This window comes from Podarcis liolepis, assembly GCF_965112155.1.
Source record: "Podarcis liolepis genome assembly, chromosome: 8".
NCBI lineage: Eukaryota > Metazoa > Chordata > Lepidosauria > Squamata > Lacertidae > Podarcis > Podarcis liolepis.
The window spans coordinates 56,912,563-56,926,782 of record NC_139560.1 but is presented as its reverse complement, the minus strand read 5'-3'; the positions used below and the strand labels follow the sequence as shown (position 1 = coordinate 56,926,782).

General features: G+C 41.3%; 1 protein-coding gene across 13 annotated transcripts in view; it reads right to left on the bottom strand.

Annotated features, from left to right (window-relative positions):
- Positions 1-12,887, bottom strand: part of ATP9B (ATPase phospholipid transporting 9B (putative)) — a 114,607-nt gene extending 101,720 nt beyond the window's left edge. For 5 of the 13 annotated variants that reach the window (XM_083518581.1, XM_083518582.1, XM_083518583.1 and 2 more), the window contains exons 1-2: positions 12,642-12,766; positions 2,351-2,524 (exon numbers count right to left, since the gene is read on the bottom strand). Coding sequence is in view for 2 of the 13 variants with exons in the window: in XM_083518580.1 (XP_083374706.1) it covers positions 2,351-2,524; positions 12,642-12,736 (269 nt within the window). In the remaining 11 variants the exon portion in view is untranslated. Of the gene's footprint in view, positions 1-2,350; positions 2,525-12,641 lie in introns of all 13 variants that reach the window. The other 8 variants (XM_083518579.1, XM_083518586.1, XM_083518576.1 and 5 more) reach the window with 6 other exon arrangements.
- Positions 12,888-14,220: the final 1,333 nt, after the last annotated feature.

Here is a 14,220-nt window from a genome sequence, read left to right as displayed (position 1 = left end):
TGCGAGGCACCACTGTATATTAATAACTGTTTTTTTTGTATAATGTATTGTATCATGTGAGCCATTTGGTTCTCAGAATCAGCACCCTCGCTAACACTGTAATCACAGTTCCTGAAGCAACAGAGCCAGAGTTATCCATGAGCAAGTGGACAGTGATGTTCTGTTTCTTCTACATGTAAAAGACAAAAAGTAGTACTACAAAAGACCATACTAGAATTATAGACGTGGTCAAAGAATTAATACATCCTGTTTTGCATGATGTTCTCCTGGCTTCTTCCCATCACTTGTAAAACTTTTAATGAGATGCCCTGCCTCTCAACTAGCTGGGGCTGATGGGAGATGTAATCTGAAACATGGAGGGTACCAGCTGAGGAAGGCTGGTGTACATAATCATTTGTTATGTGCATTTCAGAGAGGGGTTTGTAATGTAGAGTGTATATGCAGTAGATGCAGTAGATGTCTGTGTACATTCCAGTTTGTAACTAACTTTCCATTAACCCTACGGTTGGTGAATGACAACACTTTTAAGTGGTGGCTCAGGCTCCATCAACAAGACATGCAGCTTCTTCAAAGTAGTCCTCGGAAATTGTGCAGGGTAGCAGCAGATTCTTGGGTATATGAAATATACTGATCTTTGTCCTTAGCATTGTTCCTAAAACCCCAAACCTAGCATATTGTACCTAGCTCTACCATCTAGGTCGCTCTCATTACAGCATTTCACTGCTGTCAGCACTGTAGCTGAAGCATATATATGACAAAGCAAACTAAATGGATCAATGATATTTTCATTTTATAGTTCTATATAGCCTCCCCCAAAGAGAAATGTAAAAGTCAATAGATTATATAAAAGTACCTGAAAAAATGTGAGGGGCACCCAAAGCTAATGACTATGTTTGCAATTCTGAGCACATGCAAATGTACAAATCTTTATAACATTACTAATTACGGCAACTTTTTATTGTGAAAAAGTGTGTTTAATATAAGTCTAACATGAGAGAGCTCTGACAATGCAAGACTAATTTCCTCAAGAGACTCTGCTAAAGTCAAGCATGAGAGTTCAACACAAGAGGTTTATAAATGACAGCAGAGTACTGGGAGATAATTCTAACTTGTATTCACTCTAGAGTCATCAGTTACATGTACTTTTTAACCTTTAAAGCTGAAATGTTAACTTATCATCAGTTAATGAATTTACGTTTCCCCCTTCACCAACATCAATCAACTCAAGATATTACCCACCGTTAGTGAATTAGTGTTAAGGCTCTCGGGAACATCATTGAAAGGGTACTGCCATCTCTCTTTCCAGGTCATAAAAAATAAGTTAGGAATGAGGCCTCCAAATGGGATTTTTGCCCATTTTAATTCCTAAACTAATGAAACTTTGTAAGGACAATACGCTCTAGGAAAAAGGACCTTTTGGCAAACTATTTTGAGAGGATGGGCAGTGTCAGCAGCTAGCTAAAAAGAATAAAGCAGGAGGATAAAATGTTATTGACAGTAATGAAATGATCACAACAGCCATCACTGATGAGCCAAAGAACAATGGAAAATAAGATTTTGAGGCCTCCTGCTGCTGGTGCCCTTCCACTGTTCAGATTCCATTCTTAGACCAAGGTAAAGTTCGCAAACCGGGACACTACTTCCGGTTTTGCAGAGTTCATAAACCAAATCGTTCATAAACAGGGATGTTCTTAAACCGAGGTACCACTGTGTTTACATAAACTCAGGACAAAGAGCAGCAATCTTTGGCCACTCATCATGGTCTCTCCCCAATAGCTGTTTCCAGAATCCCCCTCCCCACCCCACTTGCCTCGTGGTGAAATGGAAGTTACAGTCTCCCAGAGTAACCTGGGGGAGAGGAGAAAGGCTAAGTAGAAGTACACATCTTCGCACACGCTCTTTGAGCTGAAATTGCTCTGCTTAGGAACCACCTTGGGACTTGACAGAGGCCAAGTAGAGGGAGGCTAGGAAGAATTAGCTTCAGAGATCACATAACTTCTGGCACATAGTCACTCTTTCCTCCAGTGAGAGCTTCAGGGATGAAGGAAGAACAAAGGCAAAAGATTATCTGCATTCCTTAATTCTTCCCCCACCCCACAAGGAATCCTAAGAGGGTAGAAAAAAGTATTTTGGGGTTCAAACCCCACTTCAGTTCAAACCCGTTCTGCCCCACAGTAAACTCCATGGTGGCACATAATTGCAGTTTCTTAATTTTCAAATATTTTTCTTTCTAAATTATAATGAGTTTTGCTTTAAAATACTTTCCATGTTAAAAATCACCCTGGATTTACTTAAATTACAAGACAGAATTCAAGCTATCACAAAAAAGAAAAGAAAAACAGCAACAAACCTGGTACAAAGGAACTTCCATCCACCACAGACAAACCATTCTAAACCTCGTTTTCTCTGAAAAATTCTGGCCCTTGGCAAAGTATGGTAATCGCTTTCATCATTTTCAAACCCTTCTTCAGACATCATTAGGGGCATTTCATCCAAATGCGATGACTCGTCTTCTACTTGGTACCTATTGGTTTTGTAAATAAATAGATAAATAAATGAGAACATTGAACTAACTCCAAATAATTGATAACATTCTTTTTAGCTGCTATGTATATATAGCATGCATCCAAAGCATTCTTAATATATAAACACACAATGGCCTTGTCTGCACACACTAAGCCAAATAATAGTTAAGCATGAATGAGCAAGTGCACTGGTATAGTTAGAAAACTGCAGTCACTTTGATCCTCCCCTGCTCCTGAAGCTAAAGCACACTACCAAGAGCTAAACCATAGCTTGACTGAGAGGACCTGAGAGGTGTCAGAACTGAGTTCCAGCTGAAAAAAAGCCCTGGATAAGGCCTTTCTCTTTTACTGCTGTCAACCTCAGCAGCTCATACCAGTTTTTAGGCTGTCTGTCTTGATATCCCATATAAGCCATCTGCGTGCATAGACTTCAGTCCAGAATTTGATCAACTCCGGACCTAGACCTGCTAGGAGGAGGTGTCTTTAGGGATGTTCACACCACTGGCCACTGTCTTGCAAACAATATAAGACATTCAAGCAGCCAATGTCCACCATATTTGAAAAAATGACCACTGACCATAACTTGATCATGCATTTGGAAGCATGTGTGGAGACCATCTAATCACAAGTTTTTATTACAATAAAGAATGATCTCATGCTTGGAATTCTGCTCTGTGATTGCTGTGTCATTATGAACTGAAGAGAGCGGAACCACTGCCCTCCCTTTCTTTGGCATCATACAAGTGTCAAATCTTATGGGGGGGGGGGACCACGTGCTGCTGTTGGTACTTCTGGATCTGTGGCATTGAACTCTTGAATTACTTGCTAACCCCAAACTCTTCCTTAACCATGTTTAGTTTGGTCACTCAACCTCAGGTGCTTGCTAAGCTACAAAGTTATGAGGCAAGAGCAACTGGAAAACAAAACAACCCTGGTCATTGCTTGTTTGATTATTTGTGGACAACCTGTGGTTAGCTGAACAACTATGGCCTAGCATTATATGGGAACCAGGCACATATAAGCAATGGTATATATCTCGTGACATTCCTTTACACTTGTTAGTGTTAAAGTGGCTAATGGACCACATTAATAGGATACTTTTCTCAACATAATTCACACTGAAAAATCATGAAACAATTGCTGTTAAAACAAAGTTCTAAGACTGAGAAATATATGCCTGACTGTTCAATCTGGGCGGGAAGGGAAGGGGAGAGAAAATCAAAATCCTCCATTGCACAACTGACAATGAAATAGGGTACACCCATCTTTGTCAAAAATTACATTTTTCTATTCACCAGTAAACTAAAAGCATTTCTTATCATCATCTCAGGAGTTAAAGAATGAAATTTATTCATACCTCTTATAAAAACATGTTTTCTCAATAATATTTTAAAATCAAAAACTGTAGTGTTAACTCTACAAGTGTGCCAACTACTAAGATAACAAATAAGCATAATGTTTAGTAACTTGACTTCAAAATGCAGCCTTTGAACTGGCAAGCAATTTATTCTTCTTCAAAAAGCAATTTTCCTATTGTGTTAGAATTTTTACCATAGTATTTAAAAACAATACAATGATGAATAATGGATTTTTCATAGGGAAAAATCTCAATTTCTTTGTGATCTAGTGCCATGTACACTGAATTGTGCTAGTTTACCATGAGTGACAAACCAATTAAGTATAATGCTAGAAACTTTTTATAAAATAAAGCTCTGAAAGCCACATGAATAAATAAGTAAGTATGCATAACACATCACTGGTGTTACTAAATCAGATACAAGACAGGTATCTGGAGAAAAAATGGCTTCCAAAAGAAAAAGAACATTAATATTAAACAAGTTCTAACAAAAAAAGAAACTAGGAGAAAAGAGATTACAATACGTACTTCAAAATTAACTTTTATACAAATATCTGCTGTGAAAATAATACCATGCTCTCTTCAAACTTTGATGGCTTTTCAAAGGAACAGTAACCAAATGAGTTCATTAAGTGCCAATTGCAATTTACTGTCTACTGCTTAAATCATATCTATATTTTAAAAAGCTGTTTTCTTTTATATTATCACTACACAAACTACGTAAACATCAGCAAACCAAAATATGTTTCTGCACATACACTATCATGAAGGAGCTATTGTAGCATTCCTACCCCTCTATTTTTCAAGGCGTTCAGAATGACAGTCAAATATAGAAACCCTGAGCAGTCAAGCAAAACTCGAAGTTTCTTCGTGCATTACTCCTAATGTTTAATTCACGGTGAACTGGCAAGTCGTCACAATTCTCTCCCATTGCTTCTCAAAATTCCTGGCATTTTATTTCTGAATAATATGCTGCTTTGGAGCCACTACTTCATTCTTATAGTGGAAGCATTCTTCAAGTCCAATCTTCTCCTTGCTTCTTTTAATCTATGAGAAACTTTTATACTAGCTGCTGCAATTCTGGAGAGAATTAGCACTTAAGGTTTCATTCTCAGCCACAAAGAAGTGGGGCGCTGTATCGGAGTTAGGGTTGAACTGAGATATGATTAAGTTTACTGATGACACCAAAACATATAAGAGGGTGGGGGGAATGCAAAGAGTCAAACTGTATGAATGAGCACTAAAATGGCAAAAGCAGTTTACTGTAATTAAGTAAAAAGTGATGCACAGTGGGGCAAAAAAACTATCACATAACTGTTGTGTGATTTATTTTTTAAAATGAATTGAATTAATTTGCATAGGGTAATTTGAATTGGAAAATGCTGAGTTTGCTTGGAAAACTTTTCTACTGGCCTAGAGGATAATCTAATTTAGCAAGTTTATTTTATTTGCATCTAATAAAAAAGCTAAAAACTATGAAACTGCCAAGCTTTCCTATTATTTATTTGGAACTAACATTGTTACAGTACTAATGAACTTTTGAAGTGCAACATTTTATGCAGAAAAATAGAGGATGGAATTTTTTTCACACCATATCATTGTGTAACATATACTGAGCTGGCAGCAAATGACCAGCAAAAAGATCTTGGGTTATGGAGGTTTGTGTAACGAAAATGACACATTGTCATTACAGCAGAATTCTGTGCAGTAGTGAAAAAGGAAAATTCCACGGGATTGAGTCAGACTTGCTGTGAACACAACTCATTGCCCATGAAGCAATCAGCTGGAGGAAGAATGAGAGAGGCAATATTAACCAAGTCCCCCTTCCTCATGTGCTGTTCCAGAGAATCAGGGAGTATCTGAAAAAGCATGTGTGTGTAAAACTATGCATGCTGTCAAGAAAGTGGACAGAGAGTGTTTTTTCTTACAGCCCAATGATGCTTAATAGTAGATTTAGGAAAGATTTAGGAAAGACAAAAGAAAGCACTTTTTCATGAGGTGCAGTGTTAAATTACAGAATTTGCCAGGACAAAGTGTGGTGATGGCCACCAACACATATGTTTTAAAAGGCTGTTAAATTCAAGGAGAATTAAGCCTATAAACAGCCACTAGTAATAGTAACTACACTGGTACCTTGGGTTACATACGCTTCAGGTTACAGACTCCGCTAACCCAGAAATGGTACCTCGGGTTAAGAACTTTGCTTCAGGATGAGAACAGAAATCGTGCTCCGGTGGTGTGGCAGCAGAGGGAGGTCCCATTAGCTAAAGTGGTGCTTCAGGTTAAGAATAGTTTCATGTTAAGAACGGACCTCCGGAACGAATTAAGTACTTAACCCGAGGTACCACTGTATATGCTGCCTCCAAGATCAGAAGCAATGCCATTCACTAAGGAACAACAGCGGAAGAGGTCTATTTTGCTGATATCCTATTTCTGGGCTTCTCTTATGCATCTGATTGGCCACTAAGGCGGCAAGGGATAACCATATAATGAAGATATCCCCTTCCACATGCAATCACCTTCTAGTCCAGATTGCCTTGACAATTTCTTTGGTTTAATTACAGCAGCCTACTTTGAAATCTTGGCAGATTACACCAACGTCATGCTGAACAATTCTCTGTATTCATATCTTCTTAAATATCACATGATATACACTGCAAAACTGCACTACAGAAATATTTCCAGAAGTCTATCTTAAAAGATAAATTGTAATTCCAAACTGTTTTCCAAATTGTTTTCCAAGTACTTCCCTGTAGGTTTACCAGTTACTAGTAACAAAAACTCCTATAACTCTTATTTTTAAAATAATAAATGTGCAGAGTTATAATACTACCAAAATTTCAAACTATTTTATATCTAACATACTCTCAAAGTTCACATATGCAGTACATGTTGAATATTAAATGCAGTTTTCATATTTATGGGTTATATATAACATCTCTGTAGAAACATAGTAATATTTGGGATTTTATATATCTTTTTAGAGCCATTTAAAATAATGTTTTAATTTTATGGAATATGTGAGCTGATGAATCACATATATAGTGAAGAGCAATTTCTGTAACTATGATGACAACTTTCCCAGTGAATCTGGAAACGTTTTCAGTAACTACAACTGAAAGACCTGTAACGATACCCATGTTGCACCAAGCTCACACCTTGGTTCACATAAATACATACCTGGGATGGGTCAGAACTTCTTATTCTTATATGGATGAGAACTAAGACTTTTAGTTTGGCAAATTTCTATTGCAATAAATGCTGGAGTTTTCTGTTTTAACAGCAAGCTTGGTATCTACTACGTGACCATTGTTATTGCAAACCTATGTCACACCCCTTGTTTGAACATTCTTAACTGGAATAAAGTGCTATAATTCTGTCTCATAGGACTGGGCAAACAGATTGACTGAAATAGTATAGTGATGTATCTTGTTTTATTACTTTTTTGTGGATAACACTGGGGGAAAACAAGACACTATCTCTGGCTTGATCTTAAAATAAAGATACCGTGAGAATTGACTGATATATTAATACAAAGACATTGACAAAACTTAACTATATGAAACTAGAGAATGCTCACTATTTTTGTCCAAGGTTTAAGTACTTTGTTATCAGAGACAGATACAAAAACATAAAGATGTTTTAGAGGTGCGGGAAGATAACAAAAAGGCCAGGCAGTAAACATGAGCATGAGTCACACATATAAGTCCTGAACCTAAATAATAAAAAACCTTATTTGAGAATAGATTAGATAAACTACTCTAAGCTTTCAAAGGACAATCTTTAAAATGAGCTTGTGAAAGTAGCATATTTCAGAAGCAAGCTTCTGAAAAGCTATGCTTAAGACAAACAGATATGGTGATCTGAAAAATGAAACAAAACCCTATTTTCTGAACCTGTCTCCCCCATTAAAGAAAACACAAAAACAGAAACTGTTTGTTCCTAAACTCTAAAAGAACATATAATGCAAACTAAGAATCAAGTAGACTATAAAATAGCTTTAAAACTGTATCTTTATTGAACAGTGAAAAAAACCTATTTTCTTTTACAAAAAAATGTTTCCGATTTGGACAATGAGAACAACATCTCATACCATACAAACACAAAATGTCAATTAACAGATTTACATTAATTCACCAAATCAAATATTTCACAACTACTTAAAAAATTCAGCATAAAAAACAAAAAAATAGCCTAAGATTTGCATGTAACTCATGAGTAGTCTATATACAGAACATGCTTCATGGGGACATGGGGACACATTTTACGGTGCAAAACCTGCTACCCAGATTATCTAGTGTTAATAAGTTTGCCAAAAACAAGATTGTATGCATGATCTGATCCAACATTACATTTGAAAATGTATCAAGGATTTACTTAGGTAAATAATTATGTATCTAGAAAACTAAAGTTCTTATCTCAGAGAGGCAATGTTTACTTAAGCACCATTACCCAGTTTACCACCATTTTCCAATCATGTTCTGGGAAAACTTGGACGCTTATAACAGCAGACATTATTTCCTACATAGTCACACAGGAATGTTGGGTGGTGTTCTGAAGTACAGTGGTACCTCAGGTTAAGTACTTAATTCATTCTGGGGGTCCGTTCTTAACCTGAAACTGTTCTTAACCTGAAGCACCACTTTAGCTAATGGGGCCTCCTGCTGCCGCTGGAGTATGATTTCTGTTCTCATCCTGAAGCAAAGTTCTTAACCCGAGGTACTATTTCTGGGTTAGCGGAGTCTGTAACCTGAAGCGTATGTAACCTGAAGCGTATGTAACCCGAGGTACCACTGTACAGTCTTTTCATGTGGGGAAATTATGGCCTGGCCAGCACACCATGAAAACAGATTGTGTATCCTATATTCATTGTATCCAGTACACAGGGTATCATGGCAGACCAATCATGTGAAAAGAGTGCCTTAAACTAACAAAGTCTGAAAACCACAACCCTTGTTTATTCAGGAGTTGAATTTAAATACTTCTGTTTTAAATTTTGTATATTTTATATTTGTATCATTGTATGCTGCTTTGAGAGCTAATGATAAAAATTGGGGTATCAGTTTTTTAAACAAATAAATTATATTTACATCTGCAAAGATATGTACTGTATATGAATGCATTGTTAGTAAATCATCTTGTATATACAACACGGTAGCCTTTTGGAAGCCACTGTTTACCTTATCTGCTATTATCCTGAAGATGTACTGAAATCCATAAGCTACAGACGGGCTCAGTAAGTTTACTCCATCATCTTCAACCCCATGACTTACATATTTAAGAAAACTAAAAATATGTTACCTTAAATCCCCAATACTAACCTAAGTTGGTAGCTAAATAATTTAGACGTACACACTGAGAACAAATCCAATAACACAATATTTTTAAGGAACGTTTTAGATTGTTCTTTGTAAACTGCTTGGAGGTCTTCCGTTGAGTAAGAAGTATATAAATTTAATTAAATAAATAAATAAATAAAATGCTAAACTTAACAAAACCCCTTTGGTCATTTCCTACAGCTACCAGCTGAAAGTCCTTTAATAAATTATAGTGATATACCTAAACACCTACATTATGAGTTTAAGAGTAAGGTGCCAACTCCTTAGTTAAGGCATTATACCCTTATGCCCTTTCATTAACATATTTACAAGGTGAAATGAAAGTAACTGTGTCTGAGATTACTATATCTGCACCTCCACAAATACCTTGATATCAGCGTCAACAATGTGCAAAGGATTATATACATTCTAACTTCTGCTAACACAACAGAACTTCCCCTCCTTCTCCTCTCCCTGAACCCCCTCCACTCATCCTCTCTGCTCTTAATTCTCCACAGCAGGTATGGGCTTGGTGCTTGGGGTAAGTACCAAGTCAAGGTAGTGGAAGTTCCACTGCATGAGCCTAAGCCATTCTACTTGTACAATGACTTAGCTGGATGCAACCCAGTTGGGAGCGTGAGAAGAACAGGACTCTAAAAATACAGTGTGATTTTGTAATAGAGTGCTTAAGACTTACAGCAGAGTTCTGTGCATATCTAGTAAGTGCTTAATTTCAGTACTTTAAATAGGGCTTACTGCCAGGGAAGAATGTAGCCTAAAAGCTCCTTCCCACATTTACAAGGCCTTAAGGAATGGGACACGGGTGGCGCTGTGGGTAAAACCTCAGTGCCTAGGACTTGCCGATCGTATGGTCGGCGGTTCAAATCCCCGCGGCGGGGTGAGCTCCCGTTGTTTGGTCCCAGCTCCTGCCCACCTAGCAGTTTGAAAGCACCCCTAAGTGCAAGTAGATAAATAGGTACCGCTTTATAGCAGGAAGGTAACGGCGTTTCCGTGCGCTGCACTGGTGCTGGCTCGCCAGAGCAGCTTCGTCACGCTGGCCACATGACCCGGAAGTGTCTACGGACAGCACTGGCTCCCGGCCTCTTAAGCAAGATGAGCACGCAACCCCAGAGTCGGTCACGACTGGCCCATACGGGCAGGGGTACCTTTACCTTTTAAGGAATATTTGCACACCTCTATTTCATAATGAAATGTGATTCACATTACTCCATCACACCTTTTCATAGCCCAGTTATACTCCACACTATTGAAGACTCCTCTCTTGAAGAGGGTCTTGTATCTGAGGTGATGCATTTGAGATACTGTATAGTTTGATGTAGTAAGGAAGATGGAGAATGATTGTAATGTATACACCAACAGCTATCAAATGCTTGCCTCATCGTAAATTTCAACTTCATAAATCTGTTCAAGTAACCTATAGGCTATAAAGTTTATGCTTTAAAGATAGTAAAAGTTAGTCTCTGAAGTACCACTAGGTTCAATCTTTCTTTTCTTGTATTTACAATGTTCCCAAATGTGTTGATTTTAAAAAGAGGAAAACATGTTATCTGTTTCATCTTTTCTATAAGTCCTTAATTTTTCATATGTTTCTCCAAATAAAAGATACCTTTACAAAACCTAAATTTTCTGCGCCTGGAAATTGGATCCCAGAGTGCAAACCCAAGTGCTTATACATATGCACCAGTATTTCCAGCTTGAAGCTTCTTTCTATCAGAGGCTGCCTCCACAAATCCCAGAGTACTGGATAAATTCCAAGCTGTAATTGGAAGGGAGTTCAGACACCTCCTTAGAAGTAGGACCAAACTCCCTGTTGCCATGTAGGAAATGGCATACCAGCCTAACTCAAAACCTTTGTAATCAAATGAACTCCTAAGGCATCTGAAATCATTTGAACCCAACGACGTGAAACAACTATGTTAAAGTGGTCATCAGATTCCATTTTTAAATAGAACACAGTAACAAATTTGTTCCTCTAGAGCAGGGGTTGTCAACCTGGTCCCTACCACCCAGTAGTGGGCATTTCAGGTGGGCGGTAGGGGGTTCTACAGCACAAGCTGAATCCTCCTTCCATCGAGCACTGGTGGGCAGTAAGGAAATTTTACCATCAAGAAAGATGCATTAGTGGATGGTAGGTATAAAAAGGTTGACTACCCCTACTCTAGAAGAACAACAATGAATTGAACCTAGAGATCTGTTCAGGTGCTCTCCCGACATGTATGAGGGGAGAGTAGGCATTTGTCCATTAATCATGCCTCTGGCTCACACAGACTCAGAAGAACGCGCAAGAAGGGCACCACGCATGTACACAGGCACCCATGGAATGAAGAACCCATAGGATTCCCAAGCACATGGGAATCCTTGCCAGTGCCTTTTGCAGTTGTTTCTAAAAATCAAAAGCCTCTAGAGACATCTGCAGCAGCCTGAATGAGAAAGTTCTGCCTTGTGAGAGGACGTATTTCCAATATATTGTAAGTCACCTCAAGAGCTTTGGTTAGTAAGGAAGGCCGTTAAAATCAACAATCATTTTCCTCCAAGTAGAAACAAGATTCAGTAGCCAACATCTACAGCCCAGTCTAGAAGTTTGGAAAACTGGGGGGATGGATTCCAGTTCTGCCACTGAATTCATCCTGGATAAGAATTAAGTGGTTCTGTTGAAACTCAACATATGTAAACAAACACCAGGAAGGGTAATCCAGACCATCCACCACATAAGTTTTGCTCCAAGCTTGAGAAGGACTTAGGCAAGAGACCCTTAACCACAGTGGTGCTCTCAACAGTGTTCTTCGCCCATCCCTCCAGTTGCCTATAATTAGAACCAAGTGTCAATGTTTTGGTTTTTAAAACAAAAGCACCTGGGACCCTCCCCACTTCCGAGAAGTAGTGCACTGCGCCGTAGAGTAGGAACCTTTCCCACTGATCCCAGAGGTTGACCCCCTCAGTGGCAACAAGGACGCACTCTGCACATGCTCAGAGTATTCACCCATTATCACTTTCTATGTTCCAGGGTGGAGCTCTAGGGCATTGCCAAAGCAGGGCTCTGGACATGGAAGCACCAGTCCCAGGGCCGAGACATCACACCACCCCTCTCCAAAATCGGGGCAAAGGGAGCCTGTCAAAGCAGCATCACTGCAGCGCCAACCCCTGAGCACCTTCCCAGAAGGGACAGCCTCCCCCCCCCCGCGCCCACATCCTGCCTAAGAAAGCTGACAGGCAGCCTGACCCCCCCCCAAGGCCCAGAGAGCCGCGGCCGCCCTGTCCTGTCCTGTCCGTCGAGTGAGGGCCCCAAACGCCTCAGCAGGGCGAAGGGAACTGCCAGCCAAGTCGGGGGCTGCGCAGGATGAAGCCCATCCCCCACCAGGCACCTCACACACCAGCACCCCTCACGCGCCCCCCCCCCGCCACTTCCCTCCCGGGCGGTACCTGCTGTGCCTCTGCGCGGCGGAGGCGTTGGTGTAATACGCCGCCCTTCGCTGGGTGCTGCGCGGCACCGGGTGCAGAGGGATTTGGTCCGCCATCTTTCTCCGCCCACCCCCTTCCCCTCCCCCCGCCCGCCGGCTGGCCGCTTCCCCTCCCTCCCTCCCTCTGCCCCGGATTTCCCCCTCCCTCAGCTTAACGGACGGGCGGCGCCGTCACCGCCGACGCCGGCTGACGTCACGCGGCTCGCGCGCAGTGCGTCGGTGACGTAAGCGGGCGGGAAGCGGAGGCTCAGCTTTTCAAGAGAGCAAGCGAAAGAGGAAGCGAGGGGCGTGAGGGAAGCCGAGCCAGGCAGAGCGCCGCGTCCAATCAGCTTCCGAGAAGCGCTCGCGCTCCTCCCCCAGCTAGAAGAGAGCGCGCCGGATGGGCGAAGCGCGGAGTTCTGAAAGGGGCTGGAACGGAGCGGGGAAGGGAAAGCGAAAGCCCAGCGGGGTCGTGGCGGGGAAAGGCAGGCGCGGACCCGCGTCTCCGGCGTCTTTGTGGAGCCGCAGAGATAGCAGGATTCAAGCCCGGATGCCTCTTTCCGCTGAGCGCTGCTGCATTGGGCGTTGGAAAGCTGGAGGAGAAGAAGATGGCAGCTTCGCTCGGTTTCCTTGCGGGTGTTCCTTCCTGAGAAACACGGGTAGGATCGGGCTGAGCGAAATCTCTCTTGGTGGAGATGTTGCCGATAGTAGAGCGGCTCACGGCACGCCGCTGTGTTTGGTCGGCATCGCCATCCCTGCATGCAGAGACGGTCGGTTCCGCTTCCTCACTGGCTCGGAAAGTCCCAACGGCAAGAAGTTCAATTTCCAGAACTCCAAAGTCAAGCTAACTCCAAAATAAATGTTGGGATACCCCAACTTACTCCCCGCGCCTTTGATTGCTGCAATAAAGTTACTCAGTTAACATTACGAGTGGATATGGATCTCGCATGGCACAATGATAAGTAGGCACACTAGGTAAGGTACTATAAAGGTAAAGGGTAAAGGGACCCTTCGCCATTAGGTCCAGTCGCGAATGACTCTGGGGTTGTGGCGCTCATCTTGCTTTGTTGGCCGAGGGAGCCGGCATACGGCTGCGGGTCATGTGGCCAGCATGACTAAGCCGCTTCTGGCGAACCAGAGCAGCGCACGGAAACGCCAGTTACCTTCCTGCCGGAGCAGTACCTATTTATCTACTTGCACTTTGACGTGCTTTCAAACTGCTAGGTTGGCAGGAGCTGGGACAAAGCAACAGGAGCTCATCCCATTGCAGGGATTCGAACCGCTGACCTTCTGATCAGCAAGCCCTAGGCTCTGTGGTTTAACCCACAGTGCCACCCGCATCCCACACTATACACACTATACTATACTATACTATACTATACACACTAACAACAGCCAAAGTACCTTTTAAGTAACTCCGGTTGCCCCAAACAAAAGATGTTTTCATAGAACTTTAGAAGGGACCATAAGGGCCATCTAGTCCAACCCCCTGAAATTCAGGAATCTTTTGCCCAGCATGGGACCCAAACTCAGGGAGATTAAGAGTCACATGTGCTACCAAC